The sequence below is a fragment of the Aulonocara stuartgranti genome (assembly GCF_965226115.1).
Source record: "Aulonocara stuartgranti genome assembly, chromosome: 22".
Lineage (NCBI taxonomy): Eukaryota > Metazoa > Chordata > Actinopteri > Cichliformes > Cichlidae > Aulonocara > Aulonocara stuartgranti.
Genome location: NC_138957.1, coordinates 4,497,433 through 4,523,731, shown reverse-complemented (window position 1 = coordinate 4,523,731; position 26,299 = coordinate 4,497,433). Strand labels below are relative to the sequence as shown.

Sequence of the window (26,299 nt, the reverse complement as noted above, 5' to 3'; positions counted from 1 at the left end):
GTTTCAGCTTAAAAGTTAATCTGAACTCTGACTGGACCACTAAACTTTTTAAAAAGTTTAAATTCTAGCTACTGTAATTTATTCACACAGATTAGCAGAAGCTGTCCCAGGCTCACTCTGTTCAGTGTCACTCTGAATAATGACACTTTCAAACAGGGCACACTGATCTGGATATTCTGTTAAAGTTCAGAGTCAACAGTGGAGGAAAAGGGCAAGAAGACAGTCGGTGCTCACTGACCACTGGACGGCCTCTGGCCTAGATATTAATCCACTTCTGTCTAAATAAACAACAAGCATTTCTCTTTAAAATAACTTTATCATGCTCAAATGCTCAGACTTGCTGCCAATTATTGCACGTTTCTTTTAAATTGTTGTGTTTCCAAGCTTGCTTTACACTCATTGTGCAAGTATGTTCAACACATTATAACCTTTATTCTGCATGAAGATGGTTAAAATATTAAATTGCATAGACTTATAGCTCTGTCGGGCCTCTTTATTAGATCTGCAGTAATTTATATACAGTAGAGTTTCCATTGCATCGGCCTGACCTACCCCGCTGTCCACTTGCCTCGAAAGCCTGAGGAAGAGAGAGCAGTAGCAAGAACTGCAAGAGCTGCTGACAATAACAATGGAGATGGTCAGAAAAAGCAAAAACAGCTTGAACTGAAGGATCTGGGATGGGGGTGGGTTGCAAAGCACCTTGGACAGGCAGGGATTAATGTAAGCAAGTGACTACCTTTAGCTAATGCTAGTCCTTTAATCTCTTTCAATAGACACATTTGTTATGTGTACTCATTTATAACCTTGTTTACTCTGACTCTGCTTGGATCAGCTCATTTTTGTTTGTGCCATGTGGCCAAAAAGGAAACTGCAGTGCCCTCTGGTGAGTAAAATATGCAACATCAACACTCGTAACATGGTTGAAGGGTGTCGTCTCTTCTTTACGTGTGTAATTTTAACTTATCGGCTGTTATTAACGTCAACGTCGGTCAATTACATTAAACCTCTCATCATCTGTCGGCTTCTAACTATTACATTTGTAATATTTCTAGGTTTGTACATATTTATGTCCCACTCTTTGGAAATTGTGGAAGCAGATACCCTGACGACCCCAAAATACAGTTACAGTAACATTAAAACGCTGGAGAACGCAATAAATATGATTTTTACAGAGTATCGCACTCTCTTGTTTAACACAGCGGTGCAGTGGTCAGCACTGTCTCCTCACAGCAAGCAGGTTCTGGGTATGAATGTCCTGGTCAGCCGGGATGTATCTCCCATATTCCAAAGACAAGAATCTTAGGTTAACTGGCAATGTGAGGGTGCCAAAGGGCTTAAAGTGAATGAAATAACACGCTGTATGAGTGCAGTTAATCTGTGTAAGTGTTTATTGAGTCTACTCTATCTGAAGGTCTGGTGAGATGGAACTGAAATAGAGTGAGGGAACACTGGAGACAGATCGGTTGCCTGATCACATGGTGCACCTGCCAGATTTGTAAAAACATGAGCAAACTGTGTGGGACAAGCAGTCAGACTGCAGTTTAGATCCCGAAAATGAGAAATGCTCATCATCTCAGTTGAGGGTGTAAGGACGGTGGATGATGTTTGCGCTTCAGACCTTTGATGTCTATGTTGTTGATGTTTTGTTTTTTTAATTTATGACTTATTTTGTTGAACTTCTATTTCATTAGTGCGTAGGTTCACTGACAGTGATTAGAAGCAGTCACTTTTCTTGTATGTATACACATGCTGTGGCCAGGAAAGCTGATTCTGATTAAACCCACAGAGAAGTTCAACACACATCTTAAATGTGGCAACACAAAAAAGCAATATATAATATCACTGCAACTACAGAGTTACCAGAAGTTAATTCATGGTCACACTCTCCCCTTCTGTTCCTGATCATGGCCTTTAATAGTGGCCAGAAAAAAAAAGGTTTCTGCAGAAAACTGATTTCACGGTGAAGCTGACCTTTGACCTTTGGGATATGAAACGTCATCACTCGTCCAAGGTGTTCCTGAGATAGCATGTTTACAAGAATGGCACAGACAGACAGATATATAATAGCAGAGTGTTCTTTTGCTGGCAGTGCTACGTTATCTTTTATTCATATCTTTATTTCTGCAGGTGTAGCAGAGCGATCTTTTTATCTTTATCTTGAACATAAACCAGTGCGATCAATGTAGAGGCCCAGGTTATGAGCATTTACCTGACAGCTTTGATGTGCATGGGTTGAGAGTGTCTCAGCCTTTCTCTGGAGGGGGAAGAAGAGGGCAGGGCTGGGGTGTGGCGACGGCTGTGTCCCAGGTAGGAAGAGTGCACCTGATGGTGGTGGTGAGGGGCGTGGCCGTTGTTTAGAAGAACCGCCGTGTCTGTCTGTGTGGAGTACACACTCTCCATAGAGGAGTTCATGTCATTCACCAGCTGCTCCAGATCCACGTCATCATCTGCGGATGCAGGTGGACAGCGGGATGAGCAAAGGGAGAATGAAATGAGTGACAGTGATGCATTGCATCTACAAGCAGCTGACAGTCATCAAAATCATCCCAGTGTAGTTTAACACTACAGCAACCAACATTAGTGATGAAGAAAACACAGCTGTGGAATCACAAGCAGGACAGTAAAGAAAAGAAAGGGTGACAATGCTGCAGCGCCCCCTGCTGGGTGGCAGGACTACAACCTAAAATAGAAATTTAAAAAAGTTATTTTTCACATTCTATTACAAACATTTTTATTTTATTTTATTTTTTTTGCCATATTTCTTTTATTTTTAACCTATATTTGACAACAGCATAATAAAACTGGAAATTCTGCCATCCTAATATTTTTAGTGGCCCTCATATGGTCACCACCAGTGTTGGTCAAGTTACTTGAAAAAGTAATCAGTAACTAATTACTGATTACTTCCCCAAAAAAGTAATCCCGTTACTTTACTGATTACTTATTTTCAAAAGAAAGTAATTACTTAGTTACTTAGTTACTTTTTTAAAACACGATTTACAACCTGAAGAGGTGATAAAGCGATATCTCTTTCAGCCCAGTTCTACTTTTTCTGCATAATCCATCATACAAAATGTAATCAAATGGAAAAGTCTCTTTTTTTAAACTTGTTTTATCAGTTTTAATCTTTTAACTTTATGCATCAAGCAAAAATTTAATTATATGCAACATTCTCTGACTGGAAGAAATTAGTTTAACATTTAAACCTATTTTCTGCACATTCCAGCACATAAAATAAAATATTTTTTGTGTTTACACTCAGTCTTTCAAATAGATGCAAGTAAAACACAGCAGAAAATAAATAAAGTCAAAGACTCAGCGGTCCTGTTGCTCTATTTTCACCTGTAAAGCAGGAGCAGGGTAGGCGGAGGTTTACCCTGGTGCAGGTGTGCCGCGGTCAGTGGAAGAATCCGCGAGTTTCTCTGTGAGTTTCCCATTACGTCGTAGCTACTCGGTGTTTGCTTGGAAGTTTAGGGGTTTTTTTCGCTGTAAAAAGAAGTTTTCTTCCCACGCACAGCGGACACTAATGTTTTTGTCACTTTTTATGGAGTCAAACTCAAAGTAAGGTCAGTACTTCCACGCTTTAAACGCTGCACGCTCATACTCTCTCCCACAATCGATATGTGGATTGTTGATCTGCACACAGCTGTTGTCACTAACAGCGCACTCGCTTACGTCACTGTCATGAGACATTCTCGCAAAAAAATCACGGTTTTAGTAACGCAGTAACGCAGCGTTCCTACGGGAAAGTAACGGTAATCTAATTACCGTTTTTGCAATAGTAATCCCTTACTTTACTCGTTACTTGAAAAAAGTAATCGGATTACAGTAACGCGGAACGCGTTACTGCCCATCTCTGGCCACCACTATGAAAAAATTCTGGAGGCATCCCTGCCGAGTATCTCAGGTAAACTTTTACCAGCAAGAGGAAAGGTAGCCAAGGAGTTAGAAGTTTCATCAAACAGAATCCCGATGCAAGAATGCTTCCGGAGGACGAGAATTGCCAACTTATACTTTCAACTCACATGCCCAACTAACCCTATTAAAACATGTTCCCACACCTATCTACACAGTTTTCCCGCCTTGGCAGGCTCAGCAGTTGAAATAAAAGACTCATTATAAGATGTAAAAAAAAGAAAGAAAAAAAAGAGGAACCAATAAAGTCTGATTAGAGAGACAATTGTGTCAGTGAACCTTTTCTTTATCTATGTCTGCAATTAAACACAGACTGGGCACTAGTTTTACTTTGAGCAAACAGCTCATAACCTTTGTATCATGTCTACAGTACATACTGAGACAATGACACTGAAACCTCAATGGCACTTTGATAGAGCAGCAATTTAAGCAATAAAAATATTGCCAGAAAAACATCACGGCCCTGAATTATCAAGCATGGCAGCAGACAGAGAGAGTGAGAGAAAGCACAGCCCTGATGTGAAGTATCATTCTTCCTTGTGTTGGATTCCTCTTTGGCTTGGATTTCATTCAATTCCTGTGTAGTACACCACCTCCCTGGCTTGCCTTTGGCCTAACTGTGTGTAAACTGTCATTCAAGGGGCTGACAAGCCTTCCTGGCAGCCAGCAGCAGTTTCGAACCAGCACTCGCCCACAGACCAAACGACTAACCAAAGCAAACCAGAGTGAATGGGCCCCTGGTCGTGCAGGTCAGATGTCGATGCCGATCTTTTACCGTAAACTGTTATTAATTAGCTAAAGCCAGGCCCGGATTTGCAAGCCCCACTTTGGGCTTCCCTCAAGGCTTTGATGCTGTTCATGTGGTGCTATCTGATGATGAATTGGTTCACTTCTTGCAGCACTCTATAATGCAAAATGAAATGCCCTCTGGGGACAGATGGAGATAATCCTGTGTATGGCAGTCATTACTAACAGTTTTCCAACCTCGCAGCAATAGATTTTTCTACTCTTAACTTTCTAAAAAGTAAATGTGCACTGTCAGCTTGTGGGGGAAAAGCCTGCTAGCGGGAGAGAAATCTCTCTAGTGAATCAACTTTTACATAAGCTCTGTTAAACGTCCTCACAACTGTGGTCTCAATGTGTTTCGCTATGTGTGTGTATGTGTGTCTAAAGGCCTTTGGTCCTCCGTGAGTCCCACCCCAACACCACACACAGAATTCTTGACATTCCTCTCAGACGAAATTACAGCACTCTGGGAACGTTAACCAGGCCTTTTCATGACACATGGTGGCCAAATGACTGGGACAAAGTAGGACATCAAAACAGACACACAGGAATGTATGTGCACTCTGCAGTGCTGATGTACATGTGCATCTAATTAAAGAGGAGAAATTTAAAAGGAAACGCAGCAGTGCACCGAATGTACACAAACACTGTGAACATCCACAGTGAGAGCAGGGGGGAAAAGCTGCTGCACCAAAAACAACAGGAGTCGCTCATCTTAGGTTATAAGGAGTTATGCATGTCACGCGCACACACAAACACAGAGCACAGTCTGGGACATTGGGTCATGTGATGCTGGGGTTCATGAGTGGGACATGGTTGCTTGGGTGGGGTGGGGGCTGTGTGTGCAAAAGATGTTCTAGGAAAAGAACAAGACCACGCAGGAGGAGAGACAGTCATGGCTGTTATATAAAGATGTAACATAATGTGGACTCATGATCTGTAAAAGCGAGAGGTGTTGTCATTCGTCTCATTACTAATGCCTGTGTTTTTCCTTCCATAGCATAATAAAAGTTATGCTACTTTGTGATTTTTAGTAAAAGTTGCATCCTTAAGAAGCAGGACAAGTCCAGCCAAGACCTGACAGATACATCTGGCCCTTCAGTTAATTCATTTATTATTCCCTGGAGCCTCATCAGAAATGGTCTCAGTGGACGGATGGCTTTAAAGAAACCATTGCTTGGGAAGCAAAATGGGGAGAAAAGTCTGAGGTATAACAAACGGTGAGTGTTCATATCCATCTATGAAACATAGTGGAGGCTCTGTCATGGTTTGGGGTGACATTTTATATTGAATGCAACACGATGATGAAACGATGAACACAGAAAAGTACCATCAGATCTCGACACAGATTTTTTTGTCTGATTAGCAAAGCCTTCACTGCCAGTGCAGTAAATGCACACTTGGATAGAAAAACACACAATACCAATGTATCAACCCATAGGTTGGTCTCACAAGCCTAAACCACAACATTACTGAAGCAGTGTGGGTTCATCTAGACAGAAAACAGAACAAAAGGCAGCCAACATCCAAAAAAGAGCTTTGGAAGTCCTTCAAGAAGTCTGAAGAACTATTCCAGAAGACTACTTAAAGAAATTACAAGAGCCTTTGTTGAAGAATAAACGTAGTAATAACAAATATTGACTTTAAAGCTAAGAAATGTACAAACTCTGTTTTCATCTTATATGCTGTATTTCCATCTGTTTACATGCGTTTCTCTAAATGGCTGCAGCTACTTCCCATTTTACTAGCAAAATACAAAGAAATGAGGGTGGCTCAAGACTTTTGCACAGTGTTGTACGTTTGGTAGGATGCTAAAACTTAACATTTAGTCTATTTTTCTCTCAACTGCTAATGTGCATCAATGCAATGGCAAACAACACTTGCAATAATATTTAAAGTTGCTCACAGGAAGATTCTTCATCATCCTAATTATTGTGAGTTTGAAAGGTTTTGTTCTTGCTGCTAAAAGAGAACTTTTACAAAAAAAAAAGTATCCCAGTGCCACTTTAAGAGGATAATGATGGTATCATTGGCATTCCTCCCCCTCCCCCTGTGGCTTGGCCCACACGGCGCTGCTGGCTATGGACAGGGAACCCAGAGGACATATAGAATGAAAATGTCTTCTCCGTCTCCTCCGCTAACTATAACTTGGAATGTAGATGACTCGCTCCAGCCGTCTGGCTAGCATCTGATGACAAAACCTACCATACAAACGTGGCCAGTTCAGTCCTGTAAGATCCCAAAATATACTGAATGAGTGCTCTCTGTCCCTGGCCACGACAACCTGCAATCATCGATCTCTGACAGCAGTCTAGAGGTCAGCGAAGAGAGCTGAATGTTCAGATTTTCAAGGGCAAAGCGCAACGGAGTTCTTTTTATGCAACAAAAACACAGGGGTTATATTTAGCATCCTTTTTGCGTTGGTACTTTCTCAGTAGGTTTTTCTTGCTGCTGCTGTTTTTTATTTGAAAAGGATTTATGTTGTCAGTGCATTTACATTTTGCATTGTTGGAGGCACAAACACTCTCAAAGTTACTTTAGTGTGTAACTACAGGTGCATAAAATGAATGATTTTCTATCGTGACAATGAGTGTTACTGCTGTGAAAGCCTCAAGCTATCTGCAGAAATCTGCTTATTACTCAGCTGCAGGACCGGAGGACAGCACATAAATCAGATAAAAGAAAATTATGAACAAAATATTAAATCTACTGTTAATTGGTGGGCTTACATGCAGATGACAACATGTCATCAGATTGTAAGAAAAAAACCCCACATCTAGCATAAATGAAGGGCATGTAATCTGAGCCAGTCATGATCTAAAAATACAGCACATCCATCAGTGAGGCTGAGGTAAGGTTCAGCTACCAACCAAAGCCAGAATGAAACTGGAGATGGGTGACTTTGACTCTTGCCTTTTCAGTGAAGTGAAGTGTTGTCCTGCACAACATTTTATCAGATAAACTATATACAGTCCTTTAATAAACTAAGTACATCCCTACTGCCCCCAAGGAAAAGAGGGGAAGTAGCAGCCAAGTGTTGCTAACCTGATTACTGAACATCATTCCCCTTTAATCACCATCGCTACTTTTAAGATTAGGCTTAAAACTTTCCTTTTTGCTAAAGCATATAGTTAGGGCTGGACCAGGTGACCCTGAATTACCAAACGACTCACGGACCGGTACCGATCCGAGGCCTGGGGGTTGGGGACCGCTGATTAAGAGGACCCGAGGGAAGCTCGGAAAGCTAAGCAGAAGTTATTTGGAGAGGAGAGTGACTGCCGTTGGTTGAAAAGAGAGGTAAAAAAACTTCAGTGGTGTGGAAACATTATGGGTTCGCGGAGTCAGACATGGATCAAATAGACATAGTGTGTAAACTTTGCTACGGTGTCGTAGCTGCACCACAGAGCAACACTGCAAAGTTCACTAAACATAGATGTTTACATTTTTCATTTATTTTTTATATTGCAAACATTTGCACTGTTATCAGTATTTGCACACTATTTTATATTATTTTTTGACAATCTTTAAAGTCATTATTCAATACATTGTTATTGTTAAATAAATATCGTCAAATAATCGAGATCTCAATATCAGTGAAAATAATCGTGATTATCATTTTTGCCATAATCGAGCAGCCCTACCCTGAATCCTCCCTTAGTTATGCTGCAATAGGCGTAGGCTACTGGGGGACTCCCATGATGCACTGAGTTTTTCCTTTTCAGTTAACAGACCTCTCTGCATTAAATCGTACTTGTTATTAATCTCTGGCTCTCTTCCACAGCATGTCTTTATCCTGTCTTCCTTCTCTCTCCTCAGCTGGTTTACAGCAGATGGCCCCGCCCCTCCCTGAGCCTGGTTTCTTCCTGTTAAAAGGGAGTTTTTCCTTCCCACTGTCGCCAAAGTGCTTGCTCATAGTTGCTCATTGATTGTTGGGTTTTTCTCTGTATGTATTATTGTAGGCTCTACCTTACAATATAAAACGCCTTGAGGCGACTGTTGTTGTGATTTGGTGCTAGACTTCATTTGGCATGTTAAATGTTAAATTTTATGATTAAAGTACAATTAGAGGAAGACTAAACAAGTATAATTTATTTGGAAGGGATTCCAGGAGAAAACCTCTTCTCTCTAAAGAGAACATGGCAGCACAGCTTGCGTTTGCATGCTTTCATCTGAACAAACCACGACTTCTAGAACCATATTTGGAATAACACCGGATAGAGAGCATACAGCACAAATACCTCATACCAAACTGTCAAGCACAGTAGTGGAAGTGTGATGATTTGGGTTTGTTTGGCACCTACAGACCTGGACACATCCTCTTTATACCAAAGTATTCTAGTGACAAATGTGAGGCTATCTGACTGTCAGCTAAAGCTGGCTGGAAACTGGAACCTACAGCAGAATAGTGGTGGGACCTCAAGAGAACTGTGCACAAACGAATGCCTGCAAACCTCAGTGAATTGATGCAAAGTTGGAATGATAATGTAAGAGACTGATAGTCTCTAGCAAGTCTTACGGAAAATGATTATTAAGTTATTACTACTAAAGGTGCTTCTGCAAGCTTCTAAATCATGTACTTAGTTTTTCTAGTACTACATAGAGCCCTGTGAATTATATAGACAGATATCAAGAGAGGTAAGTACACTGCTGAAAATACAAAGAAACATTTTTATATGTATAGCATCAAATTAGTTAAACTTCTGGAACACTGATTCGGTCAGTCAAGTGGCAGAGGGAGTCGTTAATCAGTTTCAGTGGTTTTAAATCAGGAATAGTTTTACAGGTGGAGGCCACTGACATTTTTTCCCTCCACATCTTTTCTGGCTGGTTTTCAGTAGTTTTGTATTTAGCTACGGTCAGCGTCATTACTGGTAGCATGAGGCGATACGTGGAGCGTAGAGAGGATGCACAGGTAGCCCAGCTTGTCCAAAATGGCACATCAACACGTACCATTGCCAGAAGTTTGCTGTATCTCCGAGTACAGTCTCAAGAGCATGGAGGAGATTCCAGGAGACAAGCAGTTACTCTGGGAGAAGTGGACAGGGCCGTCAAAGGCCCTTAAACTATCAGGAGGACTGCTATCTGTTTCTTTTTGGAAGGAGGAACAGGATAAGCACTGCGAGAGCTACAGAATGACCTCCAGCAGGTCACTGGTGTGACTGTCTCTGACCAAACAACCAGAAACCTGAGAATCCTAGTGGACCCTGTGCTCACTGCCCAGCACCGAGGAGCTTGATTGATTTGCCATAGAATACCAGAATAGGCACTGTGTACTTTTCACTGTTTAGAACAGGTTCACCCTGTGTAAACAAACCAATTTGTTTGAACAGTCTATTATTTTGTGTACAAAATATATGATCATATATTACATAACTGAGGGGCTGACTATTTATCTGCATGTTATCAGCTGGGTTTGGGAAATGGATGCATATACTGATTATTGGCCATGTCCATAAATTTTTGCAGGCTAGTTTTGCTTTATTTTTATTGTTGTACTTGAGAATTCAACTTGGTAAATGTTTAACTTAAAAAACAAAACAGAGAAAAGCTCCAGAAACTAGAAGCATCATTTCAATGGTTCCTTGTGGAGACTTGTTCCTTGTTGGTTTGTTGAGTTACTATAAAAAGTTGTGCACAGACTGAGAGATTCTTGCGTCTATTGTGCCAATGCATTTACATTTGCATGATCTTGACCCCATATTTAGTTGTAGCAGTTACACTTTACAAGCTATCACTAACAACAAGAAAAGATTCTGGAAGTGCTGTTTTACTGTCTAGTGTGTGATAGTGGCAAACGGCTGATCACTCCAGTGGCGTCACTGCCTGAATAGAGTATGAACCTGCTGACCTCCTACTATCTACAACCCTGACCCACAGACCTATGGCTTACTTTCTATGAACTCCCTTCTGCCCTGAACTGTTTGACCTATAGACCTATGTAAGCACCCATTCACTTATTGTGAAACCATGTTTACAATACACGAGCATGACCAACAAGCAGCAGAAGTGAAGCCAGTCCAATAAATCACCAAACCAAAAGAAAAAAAAAAGCTAATCCACAGGATAACCACTAGCCAAGAATTCCCAAGATTTTCCTGGAAGTGTGAATGAAATTCTGGAAATATAATGGGGGCAGATTTAATACTGAGGCACTGTGGGGAAGGGAAGAGTTCAAAGTAGTGCCGAGCAGCGGTAGAGGGAGGGGAGAGTTTAAAATTTGTCAATAATCTCTCCATCTGGAGAGCATAGCATGTAGTGATGGAGGGAGACAGTGTCCTAGATGGAGATGGAGATAGAGCAGGAGGGGGGGATTTCTAGGAAGACAGGAAGAGTGTTAAGAGGCCGATAAATTGGTTTTGATCCCATAAAGAAAGGTATGAAGAAAGGAAATGACAAAAGAAATATAGATGGAAGTAGGGCTGAACGATATATCGCATTTGCGATAATATCGCGACATGATCAAGTGCAATTTTCTAACCGCAAAGGCTGCGATTATACTCTGGACATGTCCAAATTCATGGGCTGCATCCTCCTGAGGCCGCATTTGTAGACCGATTACGTCACAGCGACGCGCCGAAGGCTGTCCAAATTACTACCATATCCCAGAATTCATAGCGCGGCCCAGCCAAACTCCAGTTTCCAGCAATGGCGGCCGCTACTAAGTTTTAAAATTACTCATACTAATCTTTCTGGGTCACAAAATAAACTTTTAACATATTTTCAGGCGAGAAAGTAGTTGTGTAAACATCAAATATCTGCTCGGTTTATCAAGATATCGCATATTTGCAAAAGTGCTTCGACGTTTTCAGAGGCGTCTGCTACCCACCAGCTCGACAGCTAGCCGGGAGCTCGAGGGTTACTGATGCGGCCGAGAACGGCACAACTCCCGGCACATCATTTTCAGATCACCGCGGAGTTTCGCTGCTCGGGTTAAACGTAATATATAAGTCACTTAGACAACCTAAAAATGTTATTGTTAGGCTTTTTTCAGTGTTTTGTTTGTTCGTGAGTAAATCAGTTTGGCTGAGATTAAAGTTATTAGATTAGATAAAATAAAACTTTATTAATCCCCCGGGTGGGTTCCTCCTTGGTTTTCACACAGCTGACTAAACGTCAAACAGAAAACTTATTAAACAGAAGTATGAGACAGTCGAGAATTTACACCAGTGTCTGGTTATATTTTAGATAGCAAGAAGCAGACGGCCGAGTTTAATAAACTCCACCGAGACAGCGGTGACGCTAATCAGAACTAGACCGTCCAATTTCACGCCTTTAAATTTTAAAGGCGTGTTTGTGTGTGTGTTTATACAATTGCTATTATGTTTGCACTTTATGTGTAATGTTACTGACTGCAGAGATCAGTAAGATGTGTGTATTTTTTTTTATTAGTTTTATTTATTTAATATTATTTTTTAATTGAATGACTGTCTAGTAGTTCACAGATGTCGAAAAACTGAGTGTGGTAAAGCCACTGATTTTTTTTATGTATATTTCTGCAATCTGCACATTGTACTGACTTTCATTTTAATGTTTACACCAGGGTTCCTTGTCACCACTTTATGCTCAGATGTTTGTAAGCTAAAAATAAACTATTGTGTATGTTCAAATATACTGTTGTGATTGAAGAAGTTAAATAACAATGTCAGTCATCAATTCATGCATCACCTCATGTCATCATAACAGAGGTCTGTCTTCCAGGAAAGAACAGTTTAAAATTAATGTAATATAGTATTGGCCATACTATATGATGTATTGCTTGTCTTTGTTTAATAATACAGAAGACAAAGACCTTAAAAAATAATCGCATATCGCATCGCAATCGCAATATTGGGGCAAAAAAATCGCAATTAGATTATTTTCCATAATCGTTCAGCCCTAGATGGAAGGATTTCATTAATCACTCAGGACATACCAGAAAAGACCAATGGTAATAACCAGTTATTATAATCCAACCTAAATGTTCCAATTTTTTTTAATAAATCCAACATAGGTTCAAGAAGGAGAAGAGAGAAGAGTTACCATGGTGATGTGGCAAATTCTGACTGGCTGAGCGCTGAAAGCCAGGAACAATAAGCTCGTCAGGCCTGCGAGTGGAAGTGCGGTCCATCCTTTCCTGTCCCAAAAAAAAAGTAAAGGACATAAAAAACATTTAAAAAAAGAACAATTTTGAGCACGTGGTTAAAAAAAGCCTCATGCAATGTGTTTAAGATGTCAGATATTTTAGTAAAACGGGAAGACAGCGTGTCATTTTCACAGAGTTCAAATGGTCGGGCAAAGGGTGGGTTCAGGCCTCGGCTGTCGAGGAATGCCAAGTCAGGCATTCAGAGCCCGGTGACACTTTGTCACTTTGGCTTTCTGACCCCTCTGACCTTTCCTTTATGCACACTCTCTCCCTGTATCAGGTATACTGAGCTTTATTTTAAACTTGTGAAACTCACTAATTAACTAAACCTTGATGTATTTCATGAAAAAAAAGATTATCAATCAATTCAATAATTTTTAGAAAAAAAAAAATCCACCCAAAAAAACCCACCAGTCCCAGCCCACTTATACAATTTCACACGTCTGAAGATACACGCACACATCCTGCCAAGTTCTTCACACATTGTCTAATTTGAAGCAGCCTCAAGGCAAGAAAGCTGCAGAGGAGAAAGAGAGGGAAAAAAGCCAATGAAATTTTCAATCTTCTCTTTTCCAGGAAAAAGAAGAACGCGGAAGCGTTGCTTCCAGGAACTGCTCGTGGCCAGAGGTCTCAGTCCACATGCATGCACATACACACACACTCGCAGCTCCCCTCGGTGCTTCGAAAACATCCATAAATGCCCAGAGTAAGATTTATAGCTCTGAGAAGCAGCATCAGCCAAAAGCTTTCCAAGGAAGGCAACTTGGCTGCAGGGCCTATGGGCTGAAAGAGAAAGTCTGCAGGCCAGGCTATAGCTAAGACTGAGGCACAATAACTTACAAGCTGCTAAACACCCATAAATATATACACACATATATATCAAATACATACATACTGCACAACACCAGGCATTACTCCAAATCTACAGAAAGTGAGACTTTTACCAAATTAACTGAGATGACCTTTTATTTGCATCTTAACTACTAGCAGATCTACTTGTGGCTCTTTCTTTAAAACCTTCCAAAACAAATAGTCTAGTGGTAAGCTAGGCTACGTTAGCACAACGAGAGTAAAACCTTCCATGATTATGTGGATATCCACCTCAATTTTTATATATATCTTAAGAAAACATTATGAAAATATTATTTAATATCCTTTAAATACACCGGTAGGTAAGTTTTCAGCCAGACCACCTCTTTAATCCAGTGCTCAGTGTTTGTGCTAAGCTAAGTGCTAGCTGTAACCCCTTTTAATGGACCTAATCTTAATTTTCACACCAAACCCTGAACACAAAAGCAAATCAGGGATGCTACTCCTTTAAGTCAGATGGAAAAACTTTATCACCACACCTATAAAGACAGAATATCTCCATAAACAGCAAAACCTGATACCTAAAGCTAAAATGAAAAGCTGGAAAAAGTACGCAGAGAATTTATAAGTGAATGTTTTTAATCTGATGATATCAAGTGATCAAGTGATTTACTCACTGCAATCATACTAATCAATCTTCTCTCGGCACTGTTCAGAGTCTGGGCTTTCCCAGGCACAAGGGTATACACTGTTTGGAATTGGAGGCAGGACGATGTTCCAGGTCTTTAAAGAGCTATCAGTAGCAGCAGTGTTAACATATAGCTACAAGCAAACGTAGGGAAAATTACCCTTTCCTTTGCAGCGCTCTTGCAGTAAAAGGGTCAGCTTTAATGGCCACATTCCCCATAAAAAACTCACCTGGAACTCTAAATCGAGTAGTGATGCTACATCAGCCGTCACCTGGGTGGTTATATGAGTAGAAAAAGCCAATTTTGAAAGACATGAACCTGTTTCTTAGAAAGAGGCACTGATTTCCCGCTAAAATCATTTACCAGATGTGGACTGTTTTGCACAATAGTTATAGCAAACAAAACAGCATTCTTCATATAACTAGTCTTAAGGGCATACTGAGTGGCACAGTACATGAAGGGAGGCTTTCTTCTTGTAGTTTTACGGCTTGTGAGTCATTCCTGCAGTCGTGTGTTTTCTGTTTCACAACACACAGCATCGTTTAACAAATCTCATTTACACTGAATTACTTTGAATGTTCATCTTAGTATTTTTCCATAGAAGTTTATTACAGTTACAGAGCCTTTTTAGCATTGTGGCTTTGCATTTATGGGCAAGCATAAGTCTGATCAGGGGGCACGGAGGACCAAAGGTTATTAATACAGTACTGTGCAAAAGTCTTGGTGTAACTGCTTTCCTTCTTCAACACAGTCTGAACCCTCTTAGGGAAGCTTTCTTGTCTTCTTTAACTAGTCTTCAGGAATAGTTCTTCATGAAGGACATTTAAATCTTTCCTTTAGATCTTGCCTGCCTTTTGTTCTGTTTTCTGTCCAGATGAGCCGACACTGCTTCAGTAATGTTGAGATTTGGGCTAGTCCATGACTGATACTGGTCCTCTGTGTGTGTGTTTTTCTATCCCGGTATGCTTTTACTACATTAGCAGTGTGTTTGGGATCATTGTCTTTTTGAAAAATAAAGCTGCTGACAGATGGTTTTGCATATTACCTTTCTGCGTTTATAATTGCACTAAATTGGCTAACATCCTCAACACAGCTGACCTAAATGCAGCCCCCAATTCATTACTGTGCCTCCACCGTGTTTAACACATAACTTTTCTCCCCACTGATAGCCACCAAGATCATTTCTGATGAGATTTTGGTGAACAGCTGCTACGTTGTCTGAGTGAGATACCTTTTTATGTTTGAATGACACATATAAAATAATCTGAAATGGAATGAAAATTAATGAAAAAGCAGCCAATGTCCAAAGAAAACTTTGAAAGCCTAGAGAACTGCTCAAAACCTTTTTAACATATTAAAAGAAAATCTGTCTCATTGGAAGCAAAATATAAAGAAATGAATGGCGTCAGATGCTTATTCACAGCACTGTAACTCTCATCATGACCCTAAAATGACTGGCTTGCCCAAAGCAACCACAACAACACAGCACTGTGTAATATGGAAGTAAACACTGAAGCCACTGTGGACAATGTTCATCTTTGTTTTATGTGCAGTAGAAGCACATCTTTTTGTTTTTTTGTGGGGCAATACCTGCAATTTCTGTGTGTGGATCCAGAGCCTAAGACTAGAAGTTGACTTTAGTTCTTAACGGAAAATTATAATTTCTTAATGGTGCCACTATAAATACTTCCGGTCTACTGATGGGAAGCTTTTGTATCTTTGACAAAGCATACAATCTCATCCGACTTAGCCAAAATACTTCTATATGCATTAACAAAAATCTGTGCTAAAACCATCTTTGAAAGATTTGCTACGTTGGAGGTAGCGGTGTTGGCTGCACATTCTTTTTCTCAAAACGATGCTTTGATTCTCCGTCTCGCTGTCGCATTACGCTGATTTCCAGAATGTCTCTGGGCCAGAAACTAGCATTAAATATTGAAGAGCAGTTTTCCAAGATTTGAGTGATTTCTTGTCCTGGGTTTTGGAGCATCAAAGCTATATCTCACTGAACGAATGCTGTGGCTCTACAGTTTCCATCAGCTTGACATACTGGGGTTGCTTTTGGACAGACATCCTGTAACTTCTCTTGACATCGCCTTCATAAATAGCGAGCTCCCCTTTCACTCCATTGCCCAAAGCACTGACATCAAGGCACTTCAACAAAGTGCTTTAAAGGCTGCGCTTCCTCGAAAGCACAAACACAACTGAGCGTGCCCGTCACCATGCTCGCACATAACCACTTACCTGACGTCTGAGAATATAGAGACACAAACTGTCAGGCAGAACAGACATGTTTATGAACAAATGGTATCAATGCTGACGCTGAAGGAGAGGAGCAGAGGTTAAACGCTTCATTCTTTCCGCTCTTAGCAGTTAAAGTCATAACTCATCAGAGCTTTGAGACTGTGGACAGTGGTCTCTTGGTCTGTGGAGAGCATGTGTGTGCACATTTACAAATACATCCATAAGAAAAAAAGGGAAAGCAAGGGTCGCCGCCCGTTTAATCTGAGACCTCCCTGGCACAGGTCCAACGCTCTCAGTAAGAGTGCGAGACACAGGAACACACATAAGACTTTGCTGCCCAAATTCCCAAACATGACCACCATTATGTATAGTGTTATGTAAGTACAAAGAAAAGGGGCTTATTTGCTCCTTATCTCTAAACACTGAGCATAAAGTCATTGCCGCGCAGAGACTCCATGTGTGCCATGCTGTTTCATGACAACTGGCAAGCTTTACATGAGCAACATACACACAGACCAACACAAACAGAGCAATGTTGTAACCCACTTCTCTCCATCAAACTATCAAACTTTGGTTTTTCTCTGCTACATGCAGGGTGGAGGAATGTTGTTTTTCGATGGGGATTCAATTCACTATTCACTGCAGCCTTACTGGGGCAAAACTCTTTCCTGGAAGCTAACGTGAACCAGTCCAACTTAATGTCAGCTCAGCAGGGGCTCAGCAGTCCCGCAGTTTGGGTGAGCAGGATTTTTGTCCCTCCACTAAGAGAAAAAAAAGACAGCGGAGACTACATCACCTCCATCATTCCATGGGTCCCAGCAAGACATCATACCATCAATCCAGTGCTTTTAGGCCTGTCACACAACAAAGCCCAAACTTGTTATTGTTGTTTGCTTAGCACTCTATTTATAGACCTCCATGAAGCTCTTTAGCCAAATTCTTTAGGTTACTGGAGGGTTGGAAAGGAGAAAATCCAAGCTGAGAAACAAAGGGCTCATTCTGCAGGAGTTGGACAGTGGAACCAGGTCTGTCGTGTTGCACCAATGCCATATTTCACCAAACTAAGCTGGGATTCGCTCACTTTGAGGCAAGCAAACTTTAGCCCACTGCTAAACTTTAACCTTGGTCTTGCCTCATAATCAATATTTCGGTGGTTTCATCTGTTAATGTTTATCTTGGTTACCCAGTTGACATATTCAGTACAGCAGCTGGTTTCCACAAAAAAAGCTCTGCTCATCGTTACTGCTAAGCACTCAGCACCAGAGTGCATTCAAAGGTGGCTAGCTTACTAGGAAGTCGGAGAACTGAACAACTGCAATTATTCTTGGAGCAGCAACACAAATTTCAAACAAATGATAATTTAACTATCTGTTATATATGAATAGGCAACCGTTTGCTAGTCTCTTGACAATATTATAAAATAATAATGTCATATTTTTTATTTACTACTCGGAGAATATCAATCTTTTCTATTATTTGTATCCGTTTTGATAACATTTTAGTCTCCAACTTATTTCTAGCACAGCAGTTAGCCAACTGCAAACTTTGTGCTGCTGCAGCTGGGCTGAAGACACCAGTGCATGATCATGTTGGTTTTTACGGCCATTTTAATAGTCAAAGATTATACAGAGGGTGCTATTACAACAATTTGAAAACATGAGACATGGGAAATACTTGGTGAAAAAACCCCACTTGGCAATGGGGTTTTTTTCCCGGCTTTGACTTCTCCTCCTATAACAGCGCTGATGTGGCAGTATTGTCTTAGTGGCGACACTTATTGTATCGCAGCAGCGACCAAGGCCTTAAAAACAGGAATAAATATAAGTGACTGTTAGGTGATGTTGCCTAGTGGACAAAGCGACCAACCAACATTAGCTACCAACCAACATTAGCTACCAACCAACGCGAGCCACCAACCAGTGCGCTAGGTAAGCAATGTCCCCTAGTGCACACTGCATGAAACAACCAACGTAACTGGTATACCGAGGCCTTTAGTGTTAGCATGCACACAGGACAGCACCATCTTCTAAAAGCATGATGGTAAATGTGCACCATGTCAAACAGGCAAACTCATAAAAGTAAAATAAAATAATTTTTGTTCGGTCCAAGATTATACCAAAATTTGTCTAAAATTACACAAAAATTAAGAATTCTTCATCAACCAGCAAGTGTCACTTAGTCTTAAAGTTGATTAACTGTTACGTGAAAACTAACTCCAGTTTAACATTACTTTTATTCCCGTTCTACCAACAAACCCACATACAGCTGGAACATTAAATGTTTACCTGGTAGTTCGAATGACGTAAGAAGTAGTCAGGGCATCCCGCTAATGCCATGATGTTCCTTCAGCGTTCCCTCTGCAGGGAATAACCCTCTGGTCTCACCAGCACTCTGCACAAAAAAGAAACAGACTGAATGAAGAACAGAGCTAAAATCACAGAGAAAAGTCAGTAAGAAAAAAAAACACAGGGTTAAAATGAAGTTTTAATTAACAAATTTCATTAACTACTAAAGGTGGATCTGGGATTTTGTGATATACATTACACAACAACTTTGCACAACTGGTATCAATTTTCTAAAGACAAAAGTCCTGCACCTCCTTCTCACCTAAACAGCAAAGCTTGTCTGTGCGACTTAGTGTGCATGCACGGTTGAACATGTGCACACACAGTGTAAACACAGTCATTGTATACAATACACACACAGTTCCTTCACAAAGCCAGTGGCTTAGAACTAAATAAGAATTTCTCCTCTCCGAGTGAGCAACACATGACCACTCTCCACCACCTGTGTGTGTGTGTGTGTGTCGTCTAGGAGTCGTCTATTTCCACTGCATTATCTGCTGTGAGTAAGCAGCAGGAAGTTGCGCGCATGTGTGTGTTTGGAAAGAGGACTCGCAAGCACAGACATACACACACACAAAAATCCATCTCAAGCTGTTCAGCACTTAGTCTTCTGTTTATTTGTCTGCAGCATTTAGAAAGAAAAAAACTCTTACTTGCATTTACATACCAAAAACTCCTTGCAGTCACATTCATATGAAGATAAACAGGCTCATTATAAGCCCCGTGTAATGTCACTTTGGAATCAGATTTCTGTCTTAAACTTGTTTCATCGTCTTAGCTCGCCTGCTGGTGGAAGTCCCAGATCACTGTTGAAATCTAATCGCTGATCCTCTTTAACTCCTATCTGCCTGTCCAATTTCACGGAGAGCTGCAATAACATATTAGAGATGCCCAGCTCACAGACTGGATTCATCTGTGAGCTCGAGGAAAAATAATAAGCTTCCTCAAAGAGAGAAATGATGTTATGCAGCCCACATACACATTTTTTAGGGAACTGCTGCAACTGATACTGCTTCCAACAAAGGTTCAGCAAACCCAATCTGCTGAAACCACACACAGAGCTGCCTCTCTCTCTCTCACTAAATAGCTCCTCTCACTCTTTGACGATTCCTCTTCACTTTCTCTCCCAGCATGTCTCCATTGTACAGGTCATTATATAACAGATATCAGATGGTTCAAACAATATCCTCCTCCTCCTCCTCCTCCTCTCTCCTCTCCTCCCTCTCTCTTCACCCCACTAATTACTGTTTCCACTGGGGCTCTGCTATCTTTAGGTTTGCTCTTCTGTCAGAGGCATACGTTGCAGTGCAGCCTCTGCGTTCCTGATAACTGCACACTTTTTTTTCTTAATATATTACATGTTATTGCACAGGCTGTTCGCAGCAACCAAAGTCCTGGCCAAAAGGGCAAGTGCCGCCGTCGTACGTGCAAATTAATAAGCCTGAAAGTGCCAAAGACAGAGCTCTGTGTGCTTGACATTTCCTGACATTTGTGATTCCTCCTGTGGAGAGAGGGAACAATTCAGCTTCGCTGGTCATATGGGGAGATCTGGAGAAATTAAACAGGGCAGGGAGCAACTTAATAATGTCACACGTGTGTGAGTGTGTTTAACACACCCACTACTACTACCACATCTTTCCAAGTGCATAAGGATTCAGATTTTTAGCTACACTCACGGTCTGTTGTCTTATGAAGAGCACACACTCACAAAACTCCTTAATATTACCTGAGACCCAAACAGACATGAAGTCTACTTTGTGCATAAGATAAGAAGGAAGGAAGTTTAACAGCATACAAAGATTAAACCTACATTAAGGCACAGCTTGGAGCTTTATGACAGCCCATTAACACACACACACACACACACACACACACACACACACACACCTAGCTTATGCTCTCTGGGGAAGCAGTTCCCTACCATGCTGATGCTTCAGATAACTCTTGTCCCAGTTCAAAATCGGAATTAGTGGAAGAGGGAGGAGGTACAATAGCTTTAGGCACTGATGGAGCATCTGAGTCTGACTGTGTTATGAGGTGATATGACGGCTGTGAGCTGAAAGATTGAATCCCCTCCTTCACTATCACCACTACAGCCAACGCGTGTTTCTAATATTAAAAAATAAATATATGACAACTTTACAGTCATCTCCATAAAAGCGAAGAATCTGATCACTTAGAGTAGTGTGGCAAATTTAAAGAGTTACATAATGACTTTGCCTCTCACAGCACAGCAATAACTGTCATTAAATACCTTTTTTCTACCAACAAGGTAGCTCATAAATTGAGTTTACATCATCTCTAAAGCTCCTTTGCGTCCCGGCGCATGACCAGTAAGTATGTATAGACCGGCTGATACTGAGTTTAACGATATGCAGTCCTGATGAGAGATATTAGTTCCCAAACAAGTATGCAAAGCGCTTACGGTAATGAAAAGGCAAAATCGTGTCCAGGACGGAGAAGCACCCGGTGCGCTCCGGCTATCCTCGTCTGGATGTCCGCACAAACTGCTTTCCCCCCCTTACCTCCACCCCCCCAGGCTCCACTCTGTTGTCTTCACCTTGTTCCCCCCTCCCCACCCCACCCCACCCCGAGGTGCTTTCCTTGCACACGTACAACGCTCACACAAGTAACGCTCGCTCACCCGCGCTCGCACACATGCAAACACACGCATGCATGCACCGCTCATTCCGCACTTTTCGACCAGCTGACTCCTCTCGCTCTCTCTCACATGCACGCAGACACACGCCAGCGAAGGACAGCCTCCTCCTCCTTCTCTCTCCCCGCCCTGTTCACTAGAACACACTGCAAAAAATACCCCTTTTTTACTTTATTGGCTCGACATGTCTGTAAAAGTGGACTATTTTTGCAGTGTGTTCAAGACCTGGCTGTAACCCTCCGAGCAGAAGGAGGACTTCAATGTATGAGCCAGTGGCAGCCCCAGAAAAAAAATTACATATGGTGGAAACTGCATATGAAAAATGGAGTCACCATGAAGTTTTTTTGTTGTTTGTTTTTTTTAAGCAACATACAGTGTTGTGCAAAAGCCTGGAGCCTCCTCCTATCTCTCTATATTTTGTTTGGAAAATGGGAAATAAGTGAAGTGTTTATTGAAACTTGCAAACATGCATGAAATAAAGTATATGAAGGCAAAAATAGAGTTTGTGCGGTTCTAATGAGCTTGAAAGTTCATATTTGACCACCTGTGCAATAGGGAAGGGTCTCTAGCAAAGTAGAAGCTCTGTTAAACAGCATGCAAGAGTTAGCATGGCAAATATTACCTTAAACCTTATTGACAGGTAAGCACGGAAAAAGGGGACAGATAAGCATTCTGCATCTAAATCAAATCACACTGAGCTGTTTCCAAGGCTGTACACTGTTAGTGTTGCTTGGGGTCATATCTTACATGGGAAATGGCGCACATTTGACAGCCTGGGCTCCCCTCTTGGCAACAGCAATGGACACGTTGATGGACGAGCTCAGACTCTCTGTGGACTATATCTGAAGAGCACATGGTTTGTACTGACAGAGCAGGTTGAGGGGAAGCTGGAGAGGCAGAGGTACGCTTTGGAAAGAAGACTGGAGCAATGAAATTCAGCAGATCCGAGGAAGAATACGTTTGTGAATGAGAGAGAGAGAGGACGGTGGAAGGGTTACGATGCAAGGAGCAGAGGTGGTGAAGGCAAGAGTTTAAGTGCTTGTCTTTCACTGTGCAGTGAAATGGACAAAGCCTAAAAGATGTGAAGAAGAGAGTGAGGGCAGGGTGGTGTGGCGGAAGAAGAATGTCATGGACTGATTTGGGTCAGAACGGTAGCATCAAAAGTGGAAAATAAGGATTACAGTATGAGACTAGCAACACTAGATTGCCAAAAGTACTCACTTGTCTGCCTTCACACGCATATGAACTTGAGTGACATCCCACTCTTAATCCATAGTGTTCAATATAATGTTGGTCCACCTTTTGCAGCTATAACAGCTTTAATTCTTCTGGGAAGGCTTCCCACAACGTTTAGGCGTTTATGGGAATTTTTGACCATTCTTCAGAAGCACATCTATGAGGTCAGACGCTGACATTGGGTGAGAAGGCCTGGCCCAGAGTCTCCAGACTAATTCCTCCCAAAGGGGTTCTGTCTGGTACAGAATAGTCAAATTCCTCCTATCTCGCTCATTAATGTCTTTATGGACCTTGCTTTGTGCAGTGGTCCACAATCATGTTGGAACAGGAAGGGGCCATCCCCAAATTGTGCCCACAAAGTTGGAAGCGTGAAATTGTCCAAAATGTCTTGGTGTGCTGAAGTTCCTTCTTCCTTCTTGTACTTGGTGAGGTAAGGTTTGGATGCAGCTGCTCGGCCTGGTTGACAGATCCTTCACTAGGGACACCACCTTTCTGTACATAAAGCTAAACAATAGGGGTGCAACGATACTCGTATCGACATTGAACCGTTCGATACAGTGCTTTCGGTTCGGTACGCATATGTATCGAACAATGCAAAATTTTAAATTAATTTTCTTCTGACGAGGCTGTCTGTGTTGGAGTAGTCGAACGCAGATTCACTGAGCGCAGGGCAAGCTAGCAAGACAGAAGTTAAGCTCTCCTTGCAACATGGCAAATTGAACCTCCCCCGCCCTCATTCAGATCTGGCGTTTGGAACTATTTTGGTTTTCATGTGACGTATGACCCTGAAGGTAAGCGCGTCATGGACTAAAGTAAAACAGTATGTTGGATGTGCCACGCAATGCTCAATTACATGGGTGGGCGCTAGCGTGTTAGCGCAGTTAGCTCGTTAACGTGTTGGCCGTCCAGCCCCATGCACGGGGCGATCAGGGGTAGCTCGTTAATGGAGATTTGCCGTGTTGTGGCGTTAACGTCATTTCAACGAGATTTACGCTGACAGCTCTAGTGGGAACACAACGAATATGACTGCACATTTACGCCGACATCATCCTAGTGCAAAGACAAGTGGAAGCAGACAAAAACAACAAGCACGCATGCTACAAACTTTAGCAGAGTCATTTAGACGGCCGTTAGCACATGATTCTCCTTATGGGGACCTGATATGTTTAATATGCTGCTGAGAATATAGCCCAGAAGAAGCGTATAGTATAGCTTTTATTTTGGAAAGAGCCATTTCTCTGTAATAAACTCTCTTTTCCAAAGATGAGTGATTCCTCAATCAGATACAGGGCTCGCAAAATCGCTAGCCCGACGTCCCGGGGCTAGCGATTTTTCCAGTCGGGCTACCAAAATCTATCTCTGCCCTGCCCGTCGGCCTATCGTAGGAAGGAAAAATATATGTCAATGCTTTTGCATTCTTTCGGAAATGTAGCTGGGTAATTATGTCATTGGCATCGGTGAGCCACTGTCAATATGTGACATATTGAAATCGCGTTTGAATTTGCGCTTGTTTTTTGCTTTCACTTTGCAATCGCGCGAACTGTGTATAGAGAGCGACAGCACTGATTGGTGAGTGATGATAATTTGCGCACCAATTCCTCTGACGTCGTCTTATCAATCGTTAGCTTACTATGCAAACATGACAAGTGAAATCTCCCGCATCAAGCTTAAACATGTGAGAGGTTGATCGCGCAGAGAATCGCTGAGCTTATGTGAGTGCCTGTGTAAAAGCAGCAGGATATATATTTTAGTTCTGCTGAGCCAAATAAGACAGGTCAGGGTGAAGAAGTGACAGCCAAAGAAAAGCTTACCGCAAAACGGAAAAGTTATGACAAATCAGACCATAAGGCAAAAAGAAAGTGCAGCTTTATGGTTTCATGGACAAAATAATTTCTGTGGCTGCAATATGACGAGCTAAATAACCAGGGCTGCACATAAGTGGTCCGCAGGTGCGCATTCGCTGTCAAAATAAAAAACGCGCACAAGATAAGAAGTTGCAACGCGTGTTTGCGTACATAAGATTTTCAGGAGGAGGACAGACATTTGTTTAGAACTCTTAAAGATGTCGAAGAAGCTCCTTTAAGCAATTACTGTGATGTTCCTCCACCTCCAAAGAAATGTCAGGAGTCCGAACCACAAAAGAAGCACGTATTCTCGGAAAAGTAGTTGCAGGAGGTGAGCTGGCTTCAAACAAATGATGAACGCACAGAGATGTGGTGCAGAATGTGCCGTGAAAATTTAATAAATGACAAATTAAAAAGGCATGAACATTTTTTTTGTATCGAAAAAATATCGAACCGTGACACCAAAGTATCGAACCGGACTGAACCGTGAATTTTCTGTATCATTGCACCCCTACTAAACAAGGAGGTCAGTAATAATAAGACACCTATCCACTCATTTCCCTTCCGCTTATCCTCATCAAGGTCATGGTGGGGCTGGAGTATGCTGTGTTAAGCTGCTGTGGTCATTCTTCTTTGAGTACATCCCATCAGTGCAGTGGTGCATTTACTCTGTGAGGAGGCTGAATTCACTTGAGATTTGCACGATCATGAGAGACTCTGTTTTGCCAGCCTTCAGTTGATGTGCTTGAGAAGACAGCAACTGATGAGGAACTACTGGCTAATAAGGTTGTAGGTATAGGTCTATTTTATACTTAACAATACATTAATGCTTAAATGAGTCACCTATCACCTGTTTTAATTTTCTATACAAAGACGGCTGTCTGCCTGCTAGCTTTCACATCTCAAACTGCAGCTTGTTTAACTTCTCCAGTGCTTTTTCCCATTCAATCTCAAGGCTTAAACAGTCAGCATCATCAATATTTGGCTTAAGTGAGTGAGTAATAACCCATATCCCAAACCAACAGAGCTTGAAATAAGTCACAGCAGTGGTAGCTGCAACTACACAGCTCTCAGCAATACTAGCAACAACTTCTTTTACAGGCATTAGATTGTCTGCGCTGTGCTAGATTATCTTCAACACCTCCTTTTATTTGCATCTATCAGCCAGTGGCCATTTGCAAGCTCAGGTTTCATCCACTTATAGGTTAACTAAGCCCTCCACTTTATCTACTGTCAGACTGAGGACACATGTTGGGGGTTGACAGCAGATAACAAGGAGGCTTGGAGAAGTAGATTCGGCAAGGAGAAGGACACTTTATTTGGATGACGATAACCCTTATTTCATTACAGCATTCATTTGTTTCAAGGTCAGACATTTCTGGACGCTTAAGGTGACGCTGCCTCTGCCAGTATGACAGCTGAACTTCTGACAGTAGAAATAAGCTTTTCTGTAGCTCCAAGCAGACATCCCTCTGTGTAAGCCTGCAAAATCTCAAACATGAGCCTGTATGTGCATGAGCCCGATGCCACGTGTATTTTGGATGTCCATGAACTTTTCAGAGGAAACTGGGCTCTGTAAATAGGTCAAAGGTAAAAGCTAGTTACAGATCGTGGGCTCCATGTAGGGCTTTGTTTACAAAACCCACATT

General features: G+C 41.6%; 1 protein-coding gene across 4 annotated transcripts in view; it reads right to left on the bottom strand.

Annotated features, from left to right (window-relative positions):
• The window catches only part of LOC309698327 (growth factor receptor-bound protein 10-like), a 68,250-nt gene that overhangs the window by 28,325 nt on the left and 13,626 nt on the right, over nucleotides 1-26,299 (bottom strand). The window contains exons 1-4 of one of the 4 annotated variants that reach the window (XM_082520675.1): nucleotides 21,556-21,685; nucleotides 18,852-18,957; nucleotides 12,721-12,814; nucleotides 2,210-2,447 (exon numbers count right to left, since the gene is read on the bottom strand). In XM_082520675.1, the coding sequence (XP_082376801.1) occupies nucleotides 2,210-2,447; nucleotides 12,721-12,814; nucleotides 18,852-18,902 (383 nt within the window). In that variant the 5' untranslated portion in view covers nucleotides 18,903-18,957; nucleotides 21,556-21,685. Of the gene's footprint in view, nucleotides 1-2,209; nucleotides 2,448-12,720; nucleotides 12,815-18,851; nucleotides 18,958-19,578; nucleotides 19,996-21,336; nucleotides 21,478-21,555; nucleotides 21,686-26,299 lie in introns of those variants that run through there. The other 3 variants (XM_082520674.1, XM_082520676.1, XM_082520677.1) reach the window with 3 other exon arrangements.